This window comes from Podarcis muralis, chromosome 17, assembly GCF_964188315.1.
Source record: "Podarcis muralis chromosome 17, rPodMur119.hap1.1, whole genome shotgun sequence".
In the NCBI taxonomy this organism is placed as follows: Eukaryota; Metazoa; Chordata; class Lepidosauria; order Squamata; family Lacertidae; genus Podarcis; species Podarcis muralis.
In genome coordinates, this window is record NC_135671.1 from 11,100,955 (window position 1) to 11,128,158 (window position 27,204).

A 27,204-nucleotide genomic window follows, 5' to 3' on the forward strand; every position below is an offset into this window, starting at 1 on the left:
TTATTTCAAACATGGTTTATTTTCAGTAAATACATGAGCCAGCTTACATTTTGTGTAAAACATCTATGGTAGCATGCTGCCTACAACTGCATAGATCTCTGGCAGCCTTTTTACACCAACTTTGGTCATTAATTGTTCCTCATATGAAAGTCAACTGACATAGTACTTGCAGCAAATAAATCAGTATGTGGCCTTAAGGTTGTTTTGGAAAATTGAGTGTGTGTGCATCAAAAAGCATTATGTAGCCACTAGTGTCTTTATTAATACAGACCATTAATTAGCAGGGAAATGGAAGAAAAAGAGATACAAGACAAGATTTCTGTTTGGAGTATTTTTCTCTTGTCCAAATCTTTATAGTTATTACTTTAATCATTTATTTTCTTCAGGATTCATTCCTAAACTTTAGGATTTCTGGTTAGTGATTCTTCCAGATAATGTTTAAAGCTAATACTGGAAAAATCCATCTTTTCCTCTGAATGAGAAGTGCCTTGCAATAAAACAGAAAAGTTCTCTTATCTGATTGTAATACTGCATGTGGCTTTTGAGCTGAAATATTCTCCCCAAATTAATGGATTTTTATTACTATTAGGAATGAATGAAATTGCTATGTAGGTCCCCAGATATGATTCAGAGGGACATATTAAAATATGCAGGCAAAAAGGGCTATGATTCCTGTAAAATAGCATTAGTTCGTTCATGCCTCACATCAAACATTATCCATCAAGGATTAGGAAGCAGATTTCCTTTTGGAAGAAAATCGTCTCTAGAGCAATGCAGAAGAATGCACAATAGGAAATAAAAATTTCCTGTTATCCTCCAAAGTTTTGTGTTGGCAGTGACAGTATGTGTTTGAGATTATGCAGAGATCATATGACTGATTCCATATTAAAATTATATACTGAGAATATAAAATGTTGATTTCTCCAGTTTTTAAAAATAAGAAATATAGCCTTATCATTTGACGCTAAAACAACTGAGCAGAAAAATAAACAAGGTACCCTATAGGGAACAGGTGCATGAAGAGCGTGGATGAGGAGGTATAAGGCTCCAATAACTAAGGCTGTGCATAGTATCAGCGCTGCGAACAGGGATAGCTAACAAAAATATTTGTATTATTTTTATGAGTTGCAAGAATGACTGCAGAGGTTCCAGAAATCGAGTGCTGAACAGTGACAGGTGACAAGGTGTGATGTGGACCGAGCCCACATCTCACATCAGCACCAGTGACAGACAAGGAAGGCACACAAAAGTCACCGGGAAGACATTCTAAAGTTACGTAAAGGGACTTGCACTGATGATACAGACTTGAATGAAGAGAATTATCAGCGCAGGTAGCAAACAGGGCATTAAGGCTACTAAACAACTCTGTGGTTACGGTAATCAGTTGAAATCTGTTTTTGTTCAAAGCAAAAGTGGGTTGCATAAGAAGACTGTTCAGCCACCAGAAAATAAATAAGGCAATATGTACTAGGGTTTGACTCAACCTCTTTTTGCAACTGTTTTTGGATGTTTTAGAGGAACATCAAAGACTGAAACAGCCCACTTATATTCTTATATACTTTATTTTAGGCTCTACACTTCTTGACGCGCAGTAGTGCTTTCATACGTTCTCCCCCAACTTCTACATAGAGTTTGGGTTGACCAAAAATAAAGGAAGATTTGTTTAGTGCATCAGGCTGGCATCATACCCGAGGTAGGCAACACATCACTATCACATACTAGTGATGACAAGAGTAAGCAGAAGTATTGAAAGGAACTAGAGGCAGCCTTTAAAAACAGTAAAACTGATGGGAGGTGTTTTCTCTTTTTAAACTCGCTCTCTTTCCTTCCCTTGTTTTTAACATTCATGTCAAGTAGAGATAGAACAAACCAAATGTAAATCTCGAGACAGAATTAATACATTCAAACATTTCCCCCAGCCATGATTTTGCAGATTTAAGACTAAGTTCATAGAAACAATTAACATTTGTGAGAATGAAATCGCCTTTACATTTTAAGAGAACCTTTGCCTTGTTCATGCACAGATTCTTAAACCGAGACTAGAGAGAAACCTCCCCACTCTACAAAAGTTAGTATTTCAATGCACTTTTCTTATATTTTGATACATGTTCATATGCTTACAATGTCTCTCAGATACCCTGCAAGGAAACGGATGCATGGACAATACAAATATTTCAAAATATGCTCTTGTCTGGAATACAAGGGGATCAAATATATTTTCAAGTACTTAGGGACTTTAATAGAAAAAAAGTACAGTTAAGTAAGTGAGGGATGAGTTTTCTTTGGCAAGGATTTCATCAAATTGAAGGAGTTACTGCCTTAAACAAAGCAAAGTGTCAAAGGACCAGTGCGCAGAATGCTCTCACTCCCTTAACCATGGTTATATGATCCGGAGTAGATTGTGGTGTCTCACATTCCTCTCCTCTGGCATGAATTTCCCTGCTATGGCTAAGAGTTGCATTGGTACTGACTTCAACCATGCTTAACACCAGCCAGGTTTTGCCAGTATGAAAAAAAACCGAGAGTGAAGCTGCTTAAAATAAAACCTTGATTGATATTAACTATAGTTAATATTAGTGTTGCTGTAAACCTTCACCATAGTTAACGCTGGTGTAGAAAATTCATACTGGAGAGGAGTCAGGTGAGATCCCATAGGCTGCTCCAGAAGATCCCATATCTTTCTCTCTTAAGGAGCTCTGTCTCTAGTGATGCCAAAATGCTCTCTTCCCGATGACTATTTGAGGCAGGAACTGGCCAAACAAGGCTGTGACTTCATGATTAAGTGATAAGGAGCATTGCAGGCACAGTGGACTCAAGTCCCTGCATCTGATCTGTGCATTTTGGGGGGTGTTTTGTAAATCTTGTACATAGGAATATAAATAAAAGGATGCTATCTCTTCTCTTCCTGGGCTGTTCAAAGCACCAGTGCCAAAGTTCTTTGTATGTCCAAGACGTAAGGGGGCAAGTGGTTCACAGATCAGTGCATGCCCAAGTGCAATAGCATCAAGAGTGCACCTGTTCAACACTTCTCTCCTGCCTCAAGAACCATTTAAATTTGATGGAGGGTAAGCATCTCAAACAAGGTGTTTCATAGCATTTCAGGGACACCATGTGGTACAAGCTTAGAAGGTATGCACCCCGATTCTATGCATGCTTAGTTGGAAGCAAGTCCCAGTGAGTTTAATAAGGATTACTTCTAAGCAAGCACACATGTAAGTATACCTACAACACGGTGATAGTGCCCGTTATGAGAAGTTATTTCAAGTATAACATTCAGTTTTAGATTCCAGCTAATCACTAGCACTTAGCATTTCACATGATCAGGGAGCCTAGTTTTGATTCAAGTTCAAAGGTTTAGTTAAGATTTCATTATACTATGCTATATATTCCCCTCTTGAGATGGGCTATCTTCTATTTTATCCAAGCCATCGTGTTGAACCTGCAATGTAAAAAGCAATTATCTGTAACACATACCATCATTAATCATGGCATGGACAAGTGTACATTGCAAGGTACAAATGTTATATGGAGAGATGTATGTAATTGCAGCTAAAGCAATACTGTACTTAGAATCTTTGTGCAATAGTATGCTGCTGCCCAAGCTTGAGCACTTACTGCATAGGCAGAGATGCTAAACTAGGTTATTTAAAAAACCAACAATTCCCTCCCACTTCAGCACCCGCAATGAGACATTAAGCAGTCTTTGAAACTGTACATTGAATTAAAAAACTGTACATTGAGTAGTGCCTTAAATACATGTCCAGCTAAACCGAATACTTTTTTTGTTGTTAAACATTCAAAAAGAAATTCCCTTATAATTGGTGGTACCTTGAATAACGTACAATTACTCATCCACTGTAAACATATGTAAGCAGTATATTACATATTGAATCAGATCTCTTTTATATAACAAACACTGAAAATCCAGTTCGCTATCACCATTATGACAATTTTCATGCTTACATAAGATGTTTGGCTAGAAGCTATTTAATAGCAGAAACTGAAAATGTGTCAAGATGATTATTTCATAGTGGCTCATTTAGTTAAGCACCCCCCTTAGTGCTCCTGAATGTTGGTCACTGACATTCGCCTTCATCTGTTCAGTCTCTGTGTCACAACCTCTCGGTACATTATAGATATATAGATGAGTAGCAGAAACACCACAAAGAAATCATCTAAAAACCCCAAAATTCCAAACAGGGCTTCGGGGAGAAAATCCAGAGGGGATGCCAGGTACAACAAAGCTCCCATGAGGCAGAGGAATATTCGGATGCGGAACATCCAGAAGAGACCGCCAACGGAAAACATTTCTCTGAACGCATGGCGCAGTAACGTGGGCAAATCCATAATCCTTTCCATAATCTAAACAAAATGTAGAAAGACCAATTTTTGGTAAATGTTATACATGGTACATTTATCTCAGGGACTTTTGACACATATATTACAAGCTCCCGTGCATTTACACAAATTGTAATATTGGTGAAAAAGCATGATAGTGTAATTCCTTCTTGGACTGTGTCCATGACCCTTTCCCTCAGTCTCTCCCTCTTAAAGATCTATATTCTCATTCATAGGGACTCTGAATATAAACAGCATCTTGGATCAGGGTTTTTTTATACCAAGTACAAGATTAAACAAACACATGGGAAAAACAAAATATTGTTCAAGGTTTTACATTCAATACAAAACATGCTTAAATAAGACTCAATATTGAAACATCACTTTCTCTAAGTGTTAGAATGCTTTATATCTCAACAATCCTTACCCAAAATAACCCAGAAGGAAGACCAATATTATTACCGGTAATCATAGTAGATTGCAGAGGGGGAGTGTGAGAGAATGTGGCTTGCCAAAGCATCACTAATGGGTTGGGGCAAGATTTCAACAAGGAGCCTTTAGGCCAGGGGTTGGCAAGGTTTACCTCGCCTGGGCCAGTTCACTCCAGCAGAATCCCTCCATGGGTCAGAACGCGTGTGTGCCTGAGCGCCCCCCCCCCCCCGATTTCTGGCATCTTGTGTCTGTGCAGACACAATTTCTGGCGCCGTGGAAGTGAGTCCCTGCGCCATGCTGTGCCAGTTTAGCGCAGCACGTGGGGACTCACCGAGCAGATGGCTTGGTTTGGGGGTGGCTCGTGGGCTGGTTAAACAACCCCCGTGGGCCAATTGTGGCCCATGGGCCTTAGGTTGCCCACCCCTGCTTTAGGCTTACAGCTCCCTCTCTTAACTGCTACATAGCATAAACTCTTTTCTGACTAAGCTTGCTGAGTCTCTAAGGTTAGTAAGACATACAAAAGCTGGGAACTCTCCATGCCTGGGGCCTCTAAAGCTGGTATTTCTCAATTAAATCCCTTATTTTATTCCCAAAAATTCACCACATCAACAGGGATTATTATTTGTCTTGGGTGGGGTCCACAAATCTGGCTGGTTTTGCTGGCTGACCAAAAAAAAAAGTAGTTTCTGGATCCCTCACCACAAAGGTCACTGTCTACTTCCTTCACCTCTGCAACACACTCAAATGCAAAGAGAATCCCTTGCTCCCGCACCGCAAATGCAAGCTTATTATGGCTAGGAAAGGGGGTGGGGAAGATTGTTCCTAGAATTACACTACACAGTGCATTATAGAAACAGCCCCAATGCTCCTCTCCACCTTGGAGCTAGAAAGGATGAAGTGGGGACGAACTCTAGCACAAACGTGGGAACAAACTCTTCTCCATCTCCAAGGCTGGAAGGACGACTGGACCTGTCTCTGAAGCCCAGTTGCAAAACTGCAAACCCAGGCCTTTCTCTCCAGAGCTAAAGAACAAGGCTAGGGCTTGTCCTTTTGTGACCATACTCTTGAGTACCTTTAAAGCACTATAGCCAAGCAATCCCATTCCTCCTATGTAATGTTGTGTGCTACTGGTGAATGGAATTTGTACCCCTGGTCCCACTGACTCTATCCCCACACATACCGATCTTGGCTGTCCTGAGAATCTCCTGTTGTAATCGTTGACAGCCTGAAGCACCTGCACTGCATCCTCTTGTTCTTCATTGAAGAGTGGTAAAAATAAAGTTACCTGAACACAATAGAAAATTGAACATTTAATACCTGCATGCAAACTTTCCCCCCTTTCCACTGCAGTGATTTTAAAACAGGGGTGAGGAACCTGTTTGCCCTCCAAATGTTGGATTCTCAACTTCCATCCACCGCTCCCTCCATGGCCACTGCTCAGGAACGATCGGAGCTGAAAAGCCACAGGTTCCCCACCCAAATTTTAAAAGGTTACAGAAAAGCCATACCCTAACAAATGATGTGCTCTAGCATAAGAACAAAATATGTGACTGTAATTATTCTTACTAGGCGTCTCTTACAACTACAGGGGTTACACATACCATACAGCTCAGACAAATTTGACAGTTCTGAAAACCAAGGTGCAAAGCACTTGCAAAGTAGTCCAATACACTAGAGTAGCATTATCCATAGTCCGAAGCAAAACAGGAAACAGCCCACAATATAAATATAGCATCTCACTATAAATATTCATCTGGATGGCCGCACAAAGGAGATTTTTAAAACATGTTAAATTATTACCTGCACATAAAATGTTACCAAGACTACACATGCCCCATATCACATTACACACAAACATGTATTATTACACAAACACATGTATCATTACAGAGGCATGATTTCCCAAGAACTTGAGCCTAGAGCTGTATTCTGCCATGGGAACTTTGCCTCTAATTTTGATTACAAAGGGGGACTAGCATCAGGCCACTGAATCCCCATGCAGTGGGAATCAGGGTTTTTAATTATTACAGAAATGCAAGACTATGTAAGAATATATAGTATTAAATTCTATGTAGAATATAAATATGGTTAACAGGCATATAATGCGTAACAGATTTCACAAGACATCACTATGGCTAGGCCAACAACTTACACTTGCTTAATTTTATACAGATAGATGGAGGTGGGGGAATGTTAGTGTTGCCATATGAGGAATGGGAATGGCACTAGGGAACCCAGCAGGCTCAATGAAGGCCTAATAAACACAATAGGGAAACTCAAATGCAAATGGCACAGATTTGGCCCAAATGAGAATACCCTTTTTGAGATGCGGGGACCAGAAGCACATAGTATTCCAAATGTACTCACACAATAGATTCGTACAATGGCATTATGCTATTGGCTGTTTTGTGTTCAATTCCTTTCCTCATGATCCCTAACATGGAATTTGCCTTTTTCACAGTTGTTGCACATCTTCATAGAGCTATCTATTACAACCCCCAGATCTCATTCCTAGTCAGACACTGCCAGTTTGGACCCTATGAGCATATATGTGAAATTAATATTTTTTTGCCCCAACATTGCATCACTTTGCACTTGAATTGCATTTGCCATTTTACCACTCTCAGTTGGGAGAGATCATTTTGGAGCTCTTTACAATCTCTTTTTAACAGCTTTGAACAATTTAGTATCATCAGCAAACTTGGCCACCTCACTGTTCAGTCCTAACTCTTGATGAAGAAGTTAGAAAGCACAGGTCCCAATACTGATCCTTGAGTGACTCCACTCTCTACATCCCTCCATTCAGAGAACTGTCCATTTATTGCTACTCTCTGCTTCCTGCTACTTAATCTATTTCTGATCTACAAGACGACCTCTCCTCTTATTCTATGACTGCTAAGCTTATTGGCAAGGGACCTTTTCAAAAGCTTTTTGAAAGTCCAAGTGCACGATATCAACTGGATCACCTCTATCAATATGCTTGTTGACTTTTTCAAATAACTCAGATATTGTTAGGACTTCCCCTTGCAGAAGCCATGCTGGTTCTGCTTCAGCAAGGTTTGTTCTTCTATATACACAGAATCATAGAATTGTAGAGTTGGAAGGGACCACAAGGATCGCATAGTCCAACTCCCTGCAATGCAGTAAAGTTTTGTTCAACACATGCTTGGTTATTTTCCCCCTCTTAACTAGTTTTTTCCAAGTGTCACAAAAACAAAAACAAAGAGCTGCAAATAAAAAATGCAAAATAAATAGCAAAAACAGACAGTCCTCAGCATAACACTCATATCGTCAACGTAACACTCAAAATGGAAGTGTGGCAATCAAATCGGAACGTAACACTGAAAACAGAGCACGTTCAGTTTCTGAAAAGTTCGCAAGCCAGAACACTTACTCCCGGGTTTGCAATGTTTGGGTTCCAAGTTGTTTTGAGTACCAAGGCGTTTGAGAACCAAGGTACCACTGTATTAGGCCTAGAACTTCATCTATTGTCCCTGCTATCTGCCTCAGTTCCTCTGACTCTCATGCAAAAGTTAGTCCAGACACTAGAGTTCCTGGGTGCCATTCAAGTCCAGGGTCACCACCCCTCTGGTTGGTTCCATGACCAACTGTTTTAAGTAACAATCATTTAGAGTATCTAGAAATTTTACCTATTTGTTGTGACTGGAACACGAATGTAGTAATACTACCAACATTTCCCCCTTGGGATGCTTTATTGGTTCATTTTTTATCTCAAGATCTCCCTGAGCGTTTTGATCAAGGGGACACTAGCACATCTCTAGTACTAAATTGCTTTTGGGGCCCAGTATCACCACCGACAATGATTCTGTGGAGGAGTCCACCCCTTTGGGGAATTTTAGCTTGCTGGACTCAATGCTCTCTTTGATGTACAGAGCAGCACCATCTCCAGTACATCTTTCCTATGGTGTTTATATCCAGAGATAATGTGTCCCACTGGTTCTCTCCACTCCACCATGATTCTGTTATACCTACTACATCAAGACCCTCACTCTCCCTGGAGCTATCACTGTGGAAGTGGAACAGAGCTATAATGTCCCTGAGGGCCTCATCCACCACTCTCTTTGCTTCTCTAAGCTTTTCCAGATATGCCGCCTTGGCCTCAAGGAAACAAACTTGTTCCTGAACAGACAGGAGCTCATTGCGCCTTGGACACACCCACAACTTCCATCCAAGAGAGTTCTCAAATTTTGGGGTTCTCAAATTTGGCTGGCTTTGCTGGCCAACCAAAAGATGTTGTTTCTAGTCCTCTCCCCACAAAGGGTGGGGGCTTCTTCCTCCATCTCTGTAACACAGTGCCAAGTCAGAGAATTCCTGACTCCTCAACCCAAATTCAAGCTTGGGGCTTGGGAAGGGGTGAGAATTGTGCCTTAGAATTATATTACACAGCCTGGGCTTTTCTCAGAGCCACAGCTTCAAAACTACAAATCCTGGCTGCGCTGTTGATAGCCAAAGAAGAAGGTTAAGACATGTCCTTATCCTGCTTTGCTTCTGAAGTGCCACAGGCACCTCAGAAGCCCAGTCCTTCTTTCAATCTTGCAGCTGGGGAGGGGACTGTCCTTGTGGATTTCAGAGGTACACTAAATGGAAGGAGAATCCTCAGCTCCCTCTTCAGTTCCCAAGGCTAGGCTGGCAGGAAAGCTGGATGCAACAGATGGGTGAAACTGTGGGTCCCTGGTCTTCCTGACTCTGTCCCTACACATACCGATCTTGGCTGTCCTGAGAATCTCCTGTTGTAATCACTGACATCCTGAAGCACCTGCACTGCATCCTCTCGCCCCTCACTGAAGAGAGGTAAAAATAAAATTACCTGAACACAATAGAAAATGATTTTAATAATTTTACATGGATTGTTTCCTTTCTTATACCGTACTTTTAAAAGGTTACAGAATGTAATGTGTGGGGGTTTTTTTTAAAGCCAACTAATGATGTGTTGAAGCATAAAAGCAAAATCCAAGCACTAAGATGGGTGCAGTTGTAGTTATCTTCTTATAACCACAGAGATTAAAGTTACTGTTGAGCTCAAACAAATCTGCAAGTTCTGAAAACCAGGATGTTTGGCTGTGAACCACCTGCCAAATTTGTCCATGATATTACAGTAGAATTATCCACAACCCAAAGCAAACAGGAAATTCAGTCCATAAGATTGGTTTGAATGGTTGCAGGGGAGAGACTTAAACATTGAACTATTATCTACATATGAAACTATGTTACCAAGACTACACACACACCCTGATCATGTCACTTGCCCTTAGTTTCAGCTGTACTTTTTGTCAGTTTAGAGATATCTTCCCTTAGAGATAGAAGAACTTTAGACCAATCTTATGCTAGTTCTTCACAAATCTATGGAACTAAGCTTGCCATGGCATCTGTTTCATTTTGTTCCACTGTGTCTGCTTTACTCCTTTTAAGATGCTTAGCTGTGAAATCCAGGAGTCAAAAGTTTCCTTTTTTGGTCCTGTGTTTGCTATGAGGCATATCCCATAAGAACTGCTCACTTTGAGCACATGAGAAAACATATAGATGGCAGCATGTTGCTATTATTTTGTGAGCTGGGACAGAGCAGTAGGTTGTTCTGTAATTGATGACATCACTATCCTCCCCACTTAAGAGATTTTTGAAATAAATGTCTTTATTTATTTTTTAAATGTGCAGGTGCTGTGGGATTATTAGTTGGCTTTGCTACAAAGATTAATGTAGATACTGCTCTGGGATTCATAATCTGAAATAATGCCTAGCCATTAGATTCAAAAGCAAATGCTATTCTACTCAGGTATCAATGGTATTCTGTATATTCCTGAAACATAAACATGTAAAAACTTTGAAGGGAAAGTTACCAAAAGTTAACATCAGAATTTTGAATATCAGCTTATTACCGTTTGCCTGCAGATAGGGCAATGTATTGCACCTCCCCATGGACCACACCTCCAGTATGCAATAATGCAGGAACCTAGATAAAATAATACCATTACTATTTTCTTAAACTGACAGTATCCCAAATAGAAGTTGCTATTTCAACAAACACTCAAAAATGATGAGCTGATCCAAATGATAAGCTGATGCAACAGTGTCATTTTGTGGGGTGAAAGGACTATTTTCTCCACAACACATTAAATCATCTGTGCAAATCAGTATCTTAAGAAATCTTTACAAACAATATTGAAATAGGTGTCAATCTACATTTTTAAGCGGTTGCCAGCTTTAAATGCCAGTGATGCCTAACCTTTCTTATGAAACTGGTATTATGAGTTGCTGTGAGCCTCTTACACAAATAGACATAAAATATATATGAAGTGGGACAGGAATAAAAATGGGCAGTAATTTAATATATTTGATATAGCAATGATCATTTTTACATTTTTTGACATAGTTTAAATACCTGTTAGAAATAACTAGTATCTAACACAGTCAGCTGAATGAAAACAATCAAAGGGGAATTCCATGCTGCTGTAAAACTAATCCACATTTTCAAAAGGATCTTTTTCTGCACATCATTTACTTAACACATCTTACCAGCATAACAAAATGCAATAAGTGATACAAAAACGTATTTTGCTTACCACAAAAAAGATGACCACAGTTTGTTTCAATGGGAAATGTAGCCTGTTGTAAACACACTGGGCATGACATATCAGTATAGAAACGTTGTCTGTCTTCAAGTACATTCTGCTGGAAGAAATGAGAAGCGTCACCTGTTCAAGCAGAGCAAATTGCTGTATCTGCCAGAAGCTGCAAACTACTGTAATCCTTATTGCAAGATCTGAAGACAGTGTTTCTCACAAGTATATTTTCCGGACATTATTCTCACATAAGAACAATCATACAGTAGAAAATATAGGGCAGAAACCCAACTTGTTAGCCTACAGAGTCTAAAAAAGTAAAAACAAAACACCAACTTAATTAAAGCAATGAGAATATATTAACTTAATCTGTAAAACCAATGAGAAAACTATTTAACAATGTACCCTGAAAAGGCCTTGTTGGATTAAAAAAAGTCTTAAGGAGTTGCCTAAAAGAACCAATTGTTGGGTGTGGATTCCAAAGTATCGGTGCCACCACACAAAGTTCTTCCCTGGGTACTCATTAAATAAACTTTCTGGCCTAAGGGTTCAAGCAGGATGATACGAGGAAAGGCCACATTAACAACACCATAAAGGTTGGTGTGGAGGTGATTTTATCCTCAAAGTGCCTAGCAAAAGAGTCACAGCACATTCCCAGAAGGTTCAAGTCTGTGTGTACCGAAGCTGGTTTCATCAGACCATGGACCACTCGCTGAAGAGTTCTAAAAGGTAAAGGTAAACAACCCCTGACAGCTAAGTCCAGTCGCAGACGACTCTGGGGTTGCGATGCTCATCTTGCTTTACAGGCCGAGGGAGCCGGCATTTGTCCGTAGACAGTTTTTCCGGGTCATGTGGCCAGCATGACTAAGCTGCTTCTGGTGCAACGGAACACCGAAACCAGAGCAGCGCCCGGAAACACCGTTTACCTTCCCGCCGGAGCGGTACCTATTTATCTACTTGCACTTTTGGGGCGTGCTTTCGAACTGCTAGGTTGGCAGGAGCTGGGACCGAGCAATGGGAGCTCACCCCGTTGCGGAGATTCGAACTGCCGACCTTCTGATTGGCAAGCCCAACAGGCTCCGTGGTTTAGACCACAGCGCCACCCACGTCCCACAAAGGAGGCAAAAGCCTATGACACCCGGTATTCCTAGGCGGTCTCCCATCCAAGTACTAACCAGGCCTGACCCTGCTTAGCTTTCGAGATCAGATGAGATCAGGCGTGTTCAGGGTAGTATGGCCATAGAATGAAGAGTTCTACCAAGTGGCTATTTTGGGATGTGATGGAGGCTATGATGTAGACTTTATTTGCTGCCTACACCACCACACAGGAGGCATGTCTAACTTGTTTGAAGGAGCCTTTGAGATTGCAGATCAGGTTGACTGTCAGCTGGCCCCACCTGCACCTTTAAAGCTCCCCATTCTCAGGCAAGGAGCCTGCTGAGAATGGGGAAGTCTCCTCACCTGAGGGATGGTTGTGTCTGTGTTTTTATTTTGCTGCTTCCTTAGCACCATTCCCTCCTGGGACTGCACACATACAGAGTCATTCTTTCCCCCCTCTTTTGGGCTTCCTCCAACCCCCAAATGTTTCTTTTCTTTTAAATGTGTACCTCTGTCACTCTCAGTGTTGCCTCAAGCATGCCAATGCTTCCTTCTTGTGCATATGCTATGCCATTTTGTTTACATAAGTCACAGCACCCATCCTTGAACTTGGGAAACAGGGGAAATAGTCTCCAGCTATTACAAAAGGTTCATGAGACATGAATTCTGTTCTCTAGCATCCGTGTATTATAACCAGATTTGGCTCTAAAGGAGCACAAAATCCATGAGGTTCAGATTTATCTACCTCCTGGTCATCACATGAGAAATTATCTGAGAGTTGGCACCAAATGCAATTTATGCAAGGAAGAGCAGATAGCATTATACCTGTTCTGATTGTATTTGTTGTCTAATTGCTCTCACTAGCTCTTGGTTTTCTGGATGAATAGCTGGGTGGGCATTTCTGTTAAGAGAAAATACAGTGCATAATACAATGCTAACAAAACACTTCAAAATCAGAGCTATACACAATGGAATTCATGTAGCATGTTCATAATTCTAAGACGCTCCAATTGCAGGACAATGGCATTTTATGCAGTAGTAAGTCACTTGATCAAAACTTCAGCGCAAAATTCCTTCCCCCTGTCCCAGAGAGTATGGGTAGTATCCAATGCTAGTCATACTATCATGAGTAGACCCACTGAAATGAATGACCGTGTCTACCTTGGGTCCATTATTTCAATGTGTCTACTCTGGGTAGAGCTTCATTAGATACAACTCTAACCCTATGCATTCCCCCCCCCAAAAAAAATACTATTAGCACATAAATGGAAAGCTTTTTAAAAAATATTTGAGTGTTCAAGGCTACAATCTTACTCATTCTTACCTAAGAGTAAGTCCCACCAAGTTCAGTGGGAGTTACTTCTGAGCAGACATGCACAGGATTGTGCTCTAGGATGAAAGTAATGACATCATTCCCCTTTTCCTTTATGTTAATGAATTTCTTATCCCCATCAAAGTATTCTGCATTAGTTTTCATCATATATTAATTTTGAAAATGGGCTATCTTAAAGCTGAATTTTCAGTTTTAAGTAGCAGCAGCTATGGAAACAGAGAACTTGGGTGGGAAAATATCATAGTTTTATTATGCTAGTTAATGCTCCAAGCTAGCTAGGCTAAGGGTGTTAACATATACAATTTCTATGACTGGTTTTTCAGGTTAGGGTGTAGATATATATATATATATGCAGGTTTTGGTGTCCTCGGGTGTCTTCCCGTGTAAAAGTTGGGGTGTCTAGGCGACGTTTCGACGAGGTCTCACTCGTCATCTTCAGGCTGGTGCTTTCGGCTTCTTGTTACTGGAACAGAGCAGGATCTCAGTGTTTGAGTTCCTATAAATACTGTTGAGGAGGTGTTCCCAGGCTAGTGTGCCTTTTCTTCTTTTGTTCCTTAATTACTTGCACGTATTGCAGAACACAAGAATGCCGTCAAAAAAAGAAGAAAAAACTTCCTCTCTTTTCCAACACATGAAAGAAACAGGACACGAAATTAATTTTGCAGATTCCAAATTGCTCTTTAACATGGAACATCACCACAAGAGAATAATCATGGAAGCCATCGAGATAGAGAAACACCCTCACAACATGAACAAGCGTGACGACACATCCCGCTTGCCAGACATCTGGAAATTAGCCCTCCCCACAAAAACTGACACCAGATCCAGAGGCACACAGAACGCCATCACCAATCAACCACACCAGACCCTAACCCAGACCCTCTCCACAGATAAATTACAGACACCATCCAGTAGCCAAACCATGGTGGCACCTCCGGATGCTGCACCCCCCTGCAATCCCTACACAGATCTGGCTGGCACAGGCCACAAAACCACAGCTCGCCCCTATACACGAAGCCAAGCCAGAACACAACTAATTTCAGTACAGCCATCTTCTCAGAAAAACTCTTCACAAAGTTCAAGAGGTCAAGACACAAAGGCCTTAGCAACTAATCCACACCTAATGACCCACCTAAGTGGTACTCAGGATATCACTCAAGAAATCACTCAAGATATCCCTCAAGTAATTAAGGAACAAAAGAAGAAAAGGCACACTAGCCTGGGAACACCTCCTCAACAGTATTTATAGGAACTCAAACACTGAGATCCTGCTCTGTTCCAGTAACAAGAAGCCGAAAGCACCAGCCTGAAGATGACGAGTGAGACCTCGTCGAAACGTCGCCTAGACACCCCAACTTTTACACGGGAAGACACCCGAGGACACCAAAACCTGCATTCCTGTACCCGTGAAAATCTACGAAAGCAAATATATATATATATATATATATATATATATATATATATATATATTTGTAACTCTGCAGTGCAAAGATGCTTTCTCTGTCTCCTTCCCCAATTTGGCTAGTGTTGTAAATATACCAAGTATGAGTAGCATGCAGGACTGGACGTCATCTAATTTGGCCCAAGCTCAGTAAAAGCTTTGTGGGTGAAGGGAGATTTTAATCAACCCTACTGACTTTCTAGTTTGATTCTTTGAAGTGCTGCTTCCAAGAATGTGCAGTCAAAAAACAGGTGTGTTGTATCATTAAAAATATTTTAAATTACTTTAAATATATGTGCCTGACACATTACAAATACAGTAGGTCATTGTCAAGTACTACCAGTATCTCACCTTAAAAGCATGTATGCCAGTGCAGCAAGGAATGTGATGCTGAGCACCACTGCCAGCAGGACCTGGTCACTTATTCCTTCGATCATTGAATCACTATCTAGGATCAATCTCTGAACTTCTGTTTCTTGGCTGGCCATTCCAAAGCTAGAATCCAGGAAAGACATGCATTCAGATTTATACATGCACATAAAAATTATTCATGCTTAGCTCACATCTACAACTAAAAAGGAGTAGACAAAAAACGCTTGAAGTTGCCACTGGTCTTCAAACTTTAAAATCAAACTGTGTTCTGTGACAAGTTGGCACACTGGTAAATTTCCACATGGCCAAACTCCATGTCACACATACCCTGCTACATCCTAGAATTCTAAAATTTCATGGGATTTCATGCGGTGACATGTGCTTAAATGGATGACAATTCGGACAATAGGCAGTGGGAATAGCCAATAGCTTAATGACACGTCCAACACAATCCAGTCTCAAATGTGTTGCCAGTGGAAAGTATGCACTAGAAGTGACAAAAATCAAAACCAGATAGACAAGCCATGTGCTACATAGTAAGACAAACATATATAATATGCATATATGCAATATACGGCACTTATTATCCTTTAGAGGAGGTCAGTCCCATTTAACAGCTAGGCAGCACAGGCACAGTAATAAGGTATTACAGTGGTGCCCCGCAAGACGAATGCCTCGCAAGACGAAAAACTCACTAGACGAAAGAGTTTTCCATTTTTTGAGGTGCTTCGCAAGACGAATTTCCCTATGGGCTTGCTTCGCAAGACGAAACGTCTTGTGAGTTCTTGCCAGTTTGTTTCCTTTTTCTTAAAGCCGCTAAGCCGTTAATAGCCGCTAAGCCGCTAATAGCCGCTAAGCCGCTAATAGCCGTGCTTCGCAAGACGAAAAAAACGCAAGACGAAGAGACTCGCGGAACGGATTAATTTCGTCTTGCGAGGCACCACTGTAGTCCAAAATCAGTCAGTTAAGCTATGGCACAGAATTCTGAAGCAGAAATATGTAGCAATGGTGTGTGCTTCGGGGCATATACAGAGTGCTTTCCCCCCAGCATTAAAAAGTTGCAGCCTACTCTGTCATCACAGAATTAAGAGGATTACAGGGTAATGGTATATCTGCCCTATAGATTAAAGCTCCAGCATCTCCCTTGAAATTGAGTACTAACTCCACCCCCATTGCCAGACAACTGAACCAGAGAACACATACACAGTGTTCCCCTCCATACAATAATCCATGCTTTGTTTTCAGTTTTCCAGCAACTCTTCACAATAACATGCTCTTTCTTCCTCCACTTGTGTTACAGACAAGCTGTCCTTACTTGTTCTACTTTCCAAACTCCTCCCCCAAAGTCTGGAAAATTAATTTGTGCTAAGACATCACGAGGGCTTAGCCCAGGAGTCTGTTTTCCATACCAGGTGTGAGTCCTGGGAAAGCCCATCTGAGCATATGCAGACCACTTTCCCCTTCCCACTGAACAACCGTGGTCTCCTGTTTGCTCACACACTTAGAATTCAAATTTCCCTCCCATTTTTATGCAATTTATCAATATATCAGAGAAGTTGATGGCAGACTGAATCAAGCACTTTCCTCATCCAAACTACTCCTATCTTCCATCCTGACCACTTCAATCTTCTGTTGCACCGCCAGCTGGCTTTTCCAGTTTTGGGAGGAAATTAGCTAATCGTAAATGCATTTAATAACACTGAGCTTTCCCTGTATAAGGAAGCTTTTTAATGTGTAATGTTTTATTATGTTTTTATATATGTTGGAAGCAGCCCAGAGTGGCTGGGGCAAACCAGTCAGATGGGCGGGGTACAAATAATAAAATTATTATTAGTGGTAGTAGCAGTGGTGAGATGTGTAAATGCATTTAAGATGATAATTTTATGCCAATTTCTTTGCTTGCCTTCCCTTTTCCTTTTTATGTTTGCATAAATTGATTTTCAGGTAAGCTTCCCCTCCTCAAAGGACATAACTGAAAATGCCAATGGGTAAATCCCTTTGTTAATGACATGACATTGACAACATCAACTCCTTCTATTTACCTCATCTGGAAGACTCAGCACCATGTCATTAGCAGCTTTCTTCAGGCCCACAGCAAATGTTTCACACACAACATCTGAGAAACCGCTGTGCTGTACTTGCAAAAAGAGAACATTTTTAGGCTACTTTTTAAAATATACTTCAACACAGCATATGTTTACATTATTTTCGCACCTGCAGATATAGGCTTGAGTAATTTCTATGCCCACACAGAGTAAAGTGCAGCTGTATGTATATAAAACAAGTCAGGTCTGGATGGAACATGCTATTAAATCATCCCTATCCACTCAAGAAACATACAGAGGTGCAAACATTAAGAAATTGAGGTGAAATTTGATGAAAGAGCTAACATTTAAAAATATTAAGTTGGATATAAACAAGTATCCACTTAATCTGTCTCTGTTTTGGGTCACTCTCCCTCTATCTCCAATTTGGGGAAAATGCTAGCAGTGTTATCTTGCACCTTTCTGTGCATGGCAATCATTCATGTTTGCCAAAATTCAGAAGACCTGTTAACTACTCCTCAAATATGCAAATCTGAAGTATGCTATTAAGTAATCAAGAACAGCTACTCCTTCGCTATGGAGCAAAGATGCTGTTGGGCCTAACGCATGGTTAGCTGTTGTGCGGGAAGTGAGATGAACGGCACTTAACCCTAACAGGGATGTGCTTGAAATAGGATCTGAAACCATGATTTCAAGTTGGTTAAAGAGGAACCACAGTTAACCCTAAACTACAATTGGGTTAATGTTACTACTGATCAGCTTGCTGAAGGTACATCCAGCAGGGGAATTGCATTTGAAAAGGAACAGAGTACGGAGAAGAAAATATGCACATAACCTGTGACTCAAAATATTTTGAGCAGTACTTGGTTAAGGTTTGCATCCAAGGAAAGGAGACAGACCAAAAGCAACCGCAGTCCCATCAGTGTTTACAAATATACATACATAGACTGGTGAGTGCTGATAAAAGCAGAAGCATTTACTTGTATCTAGCAAAACCAGGATGAGAGCTGCTACGAAAATCAAAAACACAACAAGAAAGCAGAGTGCAGGGGAGAAAAACAATTTTATTGCCTTTAGCAAATAGAATTTTTGAAGGCCGATTTAATTTACTGGCCCCACGGCAAAAAACTCAAGTTATTCACATTCTTTTTTTTTATTTCCATCGCTTCTTGAATAAGAACAAAGCACCACAAAACAGCTACATTTTAATTACAACAGATGCTTTTATTCTTGTGAGCAAAGTTTTCTTTCTTTTTTGGAAAAAAAAAGCACTGAATTTTAAGGTCACAAAAGAACATGTTGGTGCAGATGTATTATTTCACTAGGCTTTTGAATAGATAGCTAATAAGAGAGACACTGAAAATACTTTGTTAAATGCTTCTCATGTGGTAAAGCTGGAATTTTGCCACATGGCATGGTTCAGAAATACTTAGAATGCCCTCCAGTGTCGGATGGAATAAATAATTGTAACTGGCCAGTCAAAATAAAATGAAATCTTAATTGCATCTGCTTAGCCTTAGAGGCAGGTCCAGCTAATTTCAGCACGTTACGTAATTTCAAATAATGTGCCCTGATCTTTTTATATCCTTCCAGAGTAACTACATTTATTGTACTCCTTTCTTAATGTTAGATAAAAGACTCCTATGCCCTCTCACCAGGGAGTAAGTCCCATTGAACTCAATGAAATTTAGTTTTCAGTAGACCTTTATAGGTTTGCACTGTCAGCTGGCACTGGCAAACCACAGCTTCTGCTCTTCATGTAAAATGCACAATGGGTATGTAAGACTCTTAATATTTGAGTATACAAGTAACTCTTTTCTATAGCTGCCTTGAATACATGTTGTCTGGTAATCTGCATTCCTGAGTTAATCAAGGCCATTTTAATAAAAGAGACTTAAATTGGCTTTTCTGCGGCTCACATCTGTGTGATGGGGAAAAGAAACGGAAAGCAACAAAAATGTATGTAAGAGTTATTTTCTATAGTGTCATTTTCTATTTCCAGGAGGATCAATTTAAATTGAACAATAGAAACTTGGTGAAAAATGAATTCGCAACATTTAACTGATTGCAAACTCCCATAAGTAACTGTTTTGGAATCTTTTTTGCCCTGAATAGTTAGGCTATGTAGTAAAGCACAGGCAGTGATGTCTATAGTGTAACCATTATAATTTAAAGAAAGTGAGCTTAAATAAATATGCTGATCACCTAACCAATAAGTGTAAAAGCAAAATGCCAACATTCTGTCCCCTTCTTCCAAGTTGTGATCACACTTTAGCATGACCAAGAAACAAAAACTAAAATAGGGGTGTGCAGATAAAAGAAAGTACTGTATTCACTCTTGTCTAGTTTTCAGCTTCACCAGATAACCCAGGTTCTAGTATCATACAAGAGGTAGTAAAACCATATGTGGTGGACCTGCGATAAGGTAAAAAAAATTTGGGAATCAATTTATAATGAACTCAAAAAAATATTTAGATATACTTTCCCCAAAAGACCGGAAGCATGTCTATTAGGCTTAATAGGAACAGAAATTAAAATAGAAGATCAAAATTTGTTCATGTATGCTACAGCTGCCGCGAGGACCCTTCTGGCCCAAAGATGGAAAGTACAAGATATACCAACGATTCAGGAGTGGCAGGCGAAGTTGACAGAATATGCAGAACTTGCCAAACTGTCAGGGAGGATCCGGGACCAGGGAGATCAAAGATACCAAAATAACTGGAGTAAATTTATTGAATATTTAAAGAAGAATTGTAAAGAGGTCAAGACACTAGCAGGATTGACATAATACCTCCAATGTATAATAGTACTAATATGAGAATGATGTGCGTGATGGAAAGAGGATAAATATACCAGTTGTGGGGAGGGAGGGGGGTCGCGACTCGGCAGAGTCAAAGGGAATGTATCGTGCTATTACAATTTGTTGGAAAAGAATATGTAAGGAAAACAATAAAAATTCACTTGGGAAAAAAAAAGGTAGTAAAACCTTTCCCTAGCCATTTTCTCCACACCATGCATAATTTACACGTCTCCCAACCTCTTTTCTAAGTTAAAAAGCCCCAAGTGTTTGACCTTTTCTCCAGTTGCCTCAGTTCTTTGATCATTTTGATTACCCTTTTCCAGCTCTACAACATCCTTTTTGATGTGCAGCAATCGGAACTTTACAAAGTATTCTAACGGTAGCATCCATTTCCTCTCTAGCGAGTGGGAAGTTCAATAGTAGAAACGAGTACGGAAAAATTATCTGCTTCTCACTTTCTTTTAGCTACCCTTTTACATCATGCATGTAGCACAATCCAAGAGCTTCTCAGTTATCTGCTGTTCAGTTTCATTGCTTCACTTTTCACATGGGTTGCTCATTTCACTGTTTTTCAAGTCCTTGAAAGATACAAGGAGAGGTATAGTTGCTGCTATGCCACTATATAGCATAACTGGTTCTTCTGCCCATCTAATTAGGCAAGCGTGAGTGGTTACATGTCAGACTGATGACATTCACCTCCATCAGACAAATTTTAATCTGTGGTTAAAATTTAAATTTCTGATTAAAATTTCAATCAATTAATTTAACATTCAGATAAGACCAATTAAAGCTAAAGCCTTAAAATTAGAGAAAGATTTCTCTACTGCATTTCACATTTTATAAGATTGTTCCTTGAAGAGTAACCTCAGTTATCTTCTACACCAGTGGTTTTCAGATTTTCTACCTTCAGAAAACTTTTTTAAGAATGCCTGTCTGCTGAGGAACCTGAGCATCTACTATTGAACCCTATGAGTACTGCAGAGAATTCCAGGGCCGCTTTTGGGGCAAATATCTGGCTTCACCAGCAGCCCATACAAACAATATTGCCCTAGGCCTATGGGATGCCAACCTTTTGGGGCTAGTGATCACTGCCACAAAATAGATGTCAAGGGACTTGCTAGTTATAAAAGCTGGCGTGGGTACCTTGCTAACAATTTGCCTAAGACACTGAGTACAAAGCAAAGCTAGAGTCTAACCCCATGAACCCAAATCCAATTTAAATTTGTTAATCATCTGGTATATAGAGTAGATAACTTGTGGGGCATCATGGCAGCCTTCTTGAGGCAGCATGGATCCCGCAGGCACCTCCCATTCCTAGTTCTTGCCTGCAAGTCAAGATAGCAGAGAAAGGTTGGTAGGGATACCTTTTCATGGAATTCCATAATTGTGCTGAAGAACGTAAGCACGTAAGCATACAGTTTGGAAAACAGTGGTCTATATTAGAGGTTCTCAAAATGTCTATGTTCAGGGCCCACTTGAGAGGCTGAAAATTACCAAGGTCCATCAGTCACAAAATGGTGGTGCATGGGCAGAGCCAATAACATAATGGCAGCAGATGGCAATTTCCAAAGTGGATTGCATAGCAATAGAATATGCAGTTAGCTATTGCCAGCTGATTATGCCAATCTTTGTCTTTATCTGCTGCCTTTGTGTTACTAGCACTACTCCTGCACCATTTAGTGACTGAGGTGGGGTGGGTGCTCAATAATTTTCAGCCTGTATGGGGGGAGAACCCTTATGGTAGATACATTACCGAATTTAGTTTAGAATAGGGAGTCAAATCAAACATGAATCAAAAACCAGAATGAACATTTATTTTTTCCCTAAACCATAAGAGAACTGAACCGTAACAGAAAGTCTCTGTTGAGTATGAACTGCAACAGAACTTTAAAAAAAATAGTTCAAATAAGTATTCATCTAAGCAACAAAACTCCTGATGTAGTACACTCTCTGGCTCACACAAAACCAGAACAAGCACATAAAATAAACCCAATGTGTGGGAGGGTTTATATATTCGGGTTTCTCCCAGAATTTTATACTCTGTCCTTTTAAAGGGCTGGGTAGCAGTAAGCAAGGATTGCAATGGAGACCTCCTTCTCCTTAGAATAGGGGCTTGGTCAACATAGAAGTTAAAAAATGGAAGAGTTGAACATGCAACACATATGCAAGGTGAAAGAATAATACAAAGTAAGCAATACAGTACATATTTATCAAATGTTCCTTACCTGTGCAATTAATGAGACCATATATGTAAATTTAAAATAGAAATAGGGAATAAACTGTGAAGCCAAACATGAAAAACCAATATTGCAGAAACAAAGAAAGAGATAAGGAGCTATCAGCGTACACAGAAATGAATAGTTGTGAAACACAAATCTTGATGGGGGAGGTAACAAGCCTTCCTCCAAGAAAAGGGGGAAGGATAGCACTGCTGGATTTGGCTATGTGTGTTCAGCAGAATGCCTGAAGACACCTTTAGTTGCAACACTGTTGGCTTGCTCCATCGCAATGAGCAAATGGTCATCATGTGCCTTTTCTTTTAAATTTTATCATGTGAACTTGAATTGTACTAGTTACATTATGTGTACCAAATCAGTTGCTGAACTTTTATTGACATGAATTGGTACCAAACCAGAGCAACTGAACACGAACCCCCCAAAATTATGCTTTTATATTTTTTGTTTACACATGGGAACTAAAAGGCAAAGAAAACCAGGAAAAAGTGGTATCTGAAGAAGTGTGCATGCACACGAAAGCTCATACCAAGAACTAACTTAGTTGGTCTTTAAGGTGCTACTGGAAGGAATTTTTTTTGTCAAGAAAAAGCAGTAAGTGTATCCCAGTCCTACTAAAGGCACAGATGAATTCAAGACTCATGCTACTCAGAAAAGATGCCTGATCTATTGATATGTTAATTTATTACTTTAGCACTCTGAAAAGCCCATAGAATGTTCTCACTGTTCTGAGCACCAAGGTGCATCCCTTCCCAAGCAGGAGGACATCCAGAAAGAACACATAGCTAAAACTCTTCTTAAGAAGGGAAGATTTATGAATTGCCACCACACCTCTCATCAGGCAAGAAAGAGAAACTACATGCATGCTGAATGATTTCTTTCTCCATTGACAAGAATTCAAAGGTTTGCTCATACCTTCTCTCAGTGTGTGTTTACTCTCTTTCATATTTACAAAGGGCAAAACAGGGAACTAGAAGATTCCAATAAGCATGCTGAGTTATTCTTCCCTAAGGGTTGGCAAATAATGCTGAAAATAATGCTGAAAACTAAGAATGGCCTGGATTATTTGGTATTATATTCCTTTTAAGAAAGAAAACACCATTTTTTGTGTACAGGTAACTTTCAATTTAGGGACGCGGGTGGTGCTGTGGGTTAAACCACAGAGCCTCGGACTTGCCGATCAGAAGGTCGGTGATTTGAATACCCGCGACGGGGTTAGCTATCCTTGCTCAGTCCCTCCTCCTGCCAACCTAGCTGTTCAAAAGCACATCAAAGTGCAAGTAGATAAATAGGTACCGCTCCGGCGGGAGGTAAATGGCGTTTCTGTGTGCTGCTCTGGTTTGCCAGAAGCTGCTTAGTCATGCTGGCCACATGACCCGGAAGATGTACGCCGGCTCCCTTGGCCAATAAAGCGAGATGAATGCCGCAACCCCAGTCAGCCATGACTGAACCTAATAGTCAGGGGTCCCTTTACCTTTACCTAACTCTCAATTTATGCAGGGGTTATGTTCCAAGGATACCACGTAAAGCCAAAATCACATATAGTCAAAACACATTTGGTTCCATGGCAGGTGTGATTGTCAAAGTGGCCCCCCCGAACGACCACCCCTTTTCACCCCTTTTTATTTTTATTTACAGAGCACATAAAACCAAATGTGTGCAAGCTTAATTGCATAAGTTGCAAGTTACATGTACTTCATTTACTCAGTGTCTTAACTACACTGTTAAGAGCCTCATATCAATTATCTACACAATAAACGAAGAGACCCAAATATGTACAAACTGAATCTATACAATAAAGATCTTAAAGGATAGTTAAATATAACAATGCAATCCAGCAAAAACATTGAAATAAATGTTCCAGGTAAAGACTTAGGAAAATCATTTTAAAACTTACCTAGAACATTCAATGTTTTGGAATAAGAAAATAAAACAATCTGGAAGGACCTTAGGAGACACCCAATGCAACCTCCATTTCAGTGCAGGATATACTAGATTTCAAGAATCTCCAATAGATGTTGGCCTATACTATTTTGATTGAGGTGCTTCTTACGTATTAGCAAATTGTAAATGTGAGTGCACTATCTCTTTGTGACCACAATTAGTGAACCTAATTTTAACCACCCTGGCACACCCAAAATCTAAATGATAAAGGAGTGTATTTCACCATCAACTTATATGGGGAACAGAAAGCTGGTTCAAGTTAAAGAGTAACTTCTAAAGGGTAACTTGAGTCAAATTTGATTCTTATTATGAAAATACTTTGTAACTGCTCTGAGAGCCTATTTGGGTTATAAAGCAAGATACATGTATCCAAAGGAAATAGTGTAAATAAAAACTATTTCCTGTTCATTAGCATGAAGAACTGTATAAGGTTGTGATTATGTATACATGGTATTTTACTGAAGGGTGTGCCCTACACCTACCACTCTCAGTGCATGTTTTGGATACAGCAGGAATTCTAGCCATTTTTAAAATATATTATATAGCTGTGTACATGGTGCTTTATAGAGTAACATAAACTAGACAGGTATATAAGCAGAGAATGAGCACAGGTGGCATTAAATGAAGGGCCACAGCTCAGTGGTGCAGCATCTGCTATGCATGCAGAAGGTCCCAGTTTCAATCCCTGATAGAATTAGGAATATCCCTAGTCTGAAATCCCAGAGAGCTGTTGCCAGTCACTGTAGACAATATTGAGCTTGATGGACCAATGGCCTAACTTGGTATAAGGAGTCTGCAATGATTTGTACTTAGTTTGTAATGAGGTGAGAGAGTTGAATCAGGCACAGATTTGGACACCAACTAATGAACTGGTCTCTGAAGCTGCTCTAAGAGCATTGTGTAAAGCTTCTCTCTAGGGGTAGCAAATATTTGGCCCTCTAGATCTTCCTGGGCCTCCAATCAGCCGCAGCCCCCCATGACCAATGGCCAGGAATGATGGGAATTGTAGTCAAACAACACCAAGCTCTCATTTGAAGCATAGAAGCAGACTCCTAAATTCCCCCTCCCCCAGGGTCAGAAAGCAACAATAAACTCAACATACTAGGTCTTTCTTCTTTGCAATCCCAACTGATATTTAGTAAAGCTTCTGCAAGAACACAATTGTTAATTTCAGTGGGGCTTGCAAGAGCAAGTTTTCCAATAATTTGTACCTTGTGAACCACAATTCAGTAGTAGATTGCATGAGTCACATGCAGCAGGTCCCAAGTTCAATTCCCTAGCAAGCCCTGTTAAAGGGACCAGCTTTCAGGAGCTTGGAGAGATTTCTGAGGCCTGGAGAGTTGCTGCCAGTCAGAGTGGACAATACTGGGTTAGATGGATATTCAGTGTGACCAGGTAGAAGATGGGGGGGGGGGGGTATGTGTGCCATTTTCTACCTTGGAGCAAGGTAGAACTTCAAGGCAACTCTTGAAGGCAGGAATGCATTAGTGACTGAGAAGTGCCACGTTATTCCCAGTTAATCCCAGATAGGAGTTTCACTGTATTTTTCACACACCCCAATACAGCACCACCCAAAAGAGAGATTCTTAGAGTTTACCCTCCAGAGTGCTCAAAACTGGGACTGCATAGACCAGATCCATTTTCAGATTTCCTCTTTCCTCAACCCCCATAAGGAGTGCAACCCCACCCCCCGCTGCAAAATCTGGGTAAATTTACACCCACCCACTCAAAACGCAGCTGCTTACCAGAAGAGCAATTTCAGCAGTAAAAAAAAAAAAACCAGCCTCGCTTAAATCAAAGTTTTCTAGCGCCAGCGGCACGGAATAAAGCATTTCAATACTTTATGGGGACGAGAAATGCGTTCCCCCAAACTTGTAAGTTGCTCCAGCTGCTTTTTTGGACTACAGTTCCCATCATCCTTGACTACTGGTCTTGCTAGCTAGGGACGACGGGAGCTGTAGTCCAAAAAAAAAAAAAAAGCCAGCCGAAGACCCAAGTTTGGGGAAACGCTGCTTTACAGCGGAGTACTTCTACACTGCCTAAAATAAAATAAAACCAACGGGGGCGGGATAAAACTCCCCCTGTTCATTTCAGTGCATCCTCCGCAAGCAAATATTTCATAATACCGTTTGAGAGGTCTGGCGCGGAGGAACCCTAAAGCTACCTCCCTCCAAAAAATATTATTATTATTAAAAAAATCTCGTTTCTTCGGCCTAGTCACCCCTGAGAACCGTCAGGACTCGGAATAAGGATCACGTCCCGCCGAAGGGGCTCAGGAAAAGCTGCCTCAGCCCAAGCGAACACGAGTGGGAAGAATATTCAAAGGAAACGAGGGGTGCGCCTCTAATGGCGGGACGGGAGCCGCCGGCCCGCGCCGGGAAAGAGCGCCAAAGTGGGCGCGGCGGGTCGCCTCACGAGCGCTCGGCCACTCGCCTCAGTACCTCAGCTCCTGACGGGCTCAAGCGAGGCCTCTCAGCAACCAGAAGCGGCGGCAGCGGCGGCGGCAGTGGCAGCCTCGACCGCTTCCCCCCCGCGCGCCTCAGCCAACCCGAGCGCCGCTCCTCCCTCGCGGCGTGACTGAGGGAAGGC

The 27,204-nt window shown here is 40.8% G+C and overlaps 1 protein-coding gene and 1 non-coding gene across 8 annotated transcripts; both read right to left on the bottom strand.

Moving 5' to 3' along the window:
- Positions 1 to 27,177, bottom strand: RNF170 (ring finger protein 170). Of its 7 annotated transcripts, none has more exons than XM_028712543.2 (8): positions 27,057 to 27,176; positions 17,635 to 17,724; positions 15,572 to 15,715; positions 13,272 to 13,347; positions 11,349 to 11,457; positions 10,665 to 10,738; positions 5,951 to 6,055; positions 1 to 4,362 (listed from the first exon to the last, which is right to left on the bottom strand). In XM_028712543.2, the coding sequence occupies exons 2-8, from the start codon at positions 17,637 to 17,639 to the stop codon at positions 4,093 to 4,095; spliced, it is 783 nt and encodes a 260-aa protein (XP_028568376.2). In that variant the 5' UTR covers positions 17,640 to 17,724; positions 27,057 to 27,176; the 3' UTR covers positions 1 to 4,092. The 7 variants fall into 7 exon arrangements, with proteins under 7 accessions (XP_028568376.2, XP_028568379.2, XP_028568377.2 ...); XM_028712546.2 differs by having other exon boundaries at positions 11,349 to 11,454; positions 27,057 to 27,175; XM_028712544.2 differs by having other exon boundaries at positions 17,635 to 17,729; positions 27,057 to 27,157.
- LOC144326039 (5S ribosomal RNA) lies at positions 12,475 to 12,593 on the bottom strand. The gene has a single exon (XR_013391197.1). It is a non-coding gene; the product is annotated as a 5S ribosomal RNA (ribosomal RNA).
- Positions 27,178 to 27,204: the final 27 nt, after the last annotated feature.

What these genes read in the sequence shown, in the direction of transcription:
- RNF170 (XM_028712543.2), bottom strand. An exon ending in AACAAATACAATCAGAACAG is followed by an intron (nt 11,458 to 13,271) that starts GTATAATGCTAT and finishes CATTTCTTCCAG; the next exon opens with CAGAATGTACTTGAAGACAG. An exon ending in TCTCAGGACAGCCAAGATCG is followed by an intron (nt 4,363 to 5,950) that starts GTATGTGTGGGG and finishes CATTTTGTTTAG; the next exon opens with ATTATGGAAAGGATTATGGA.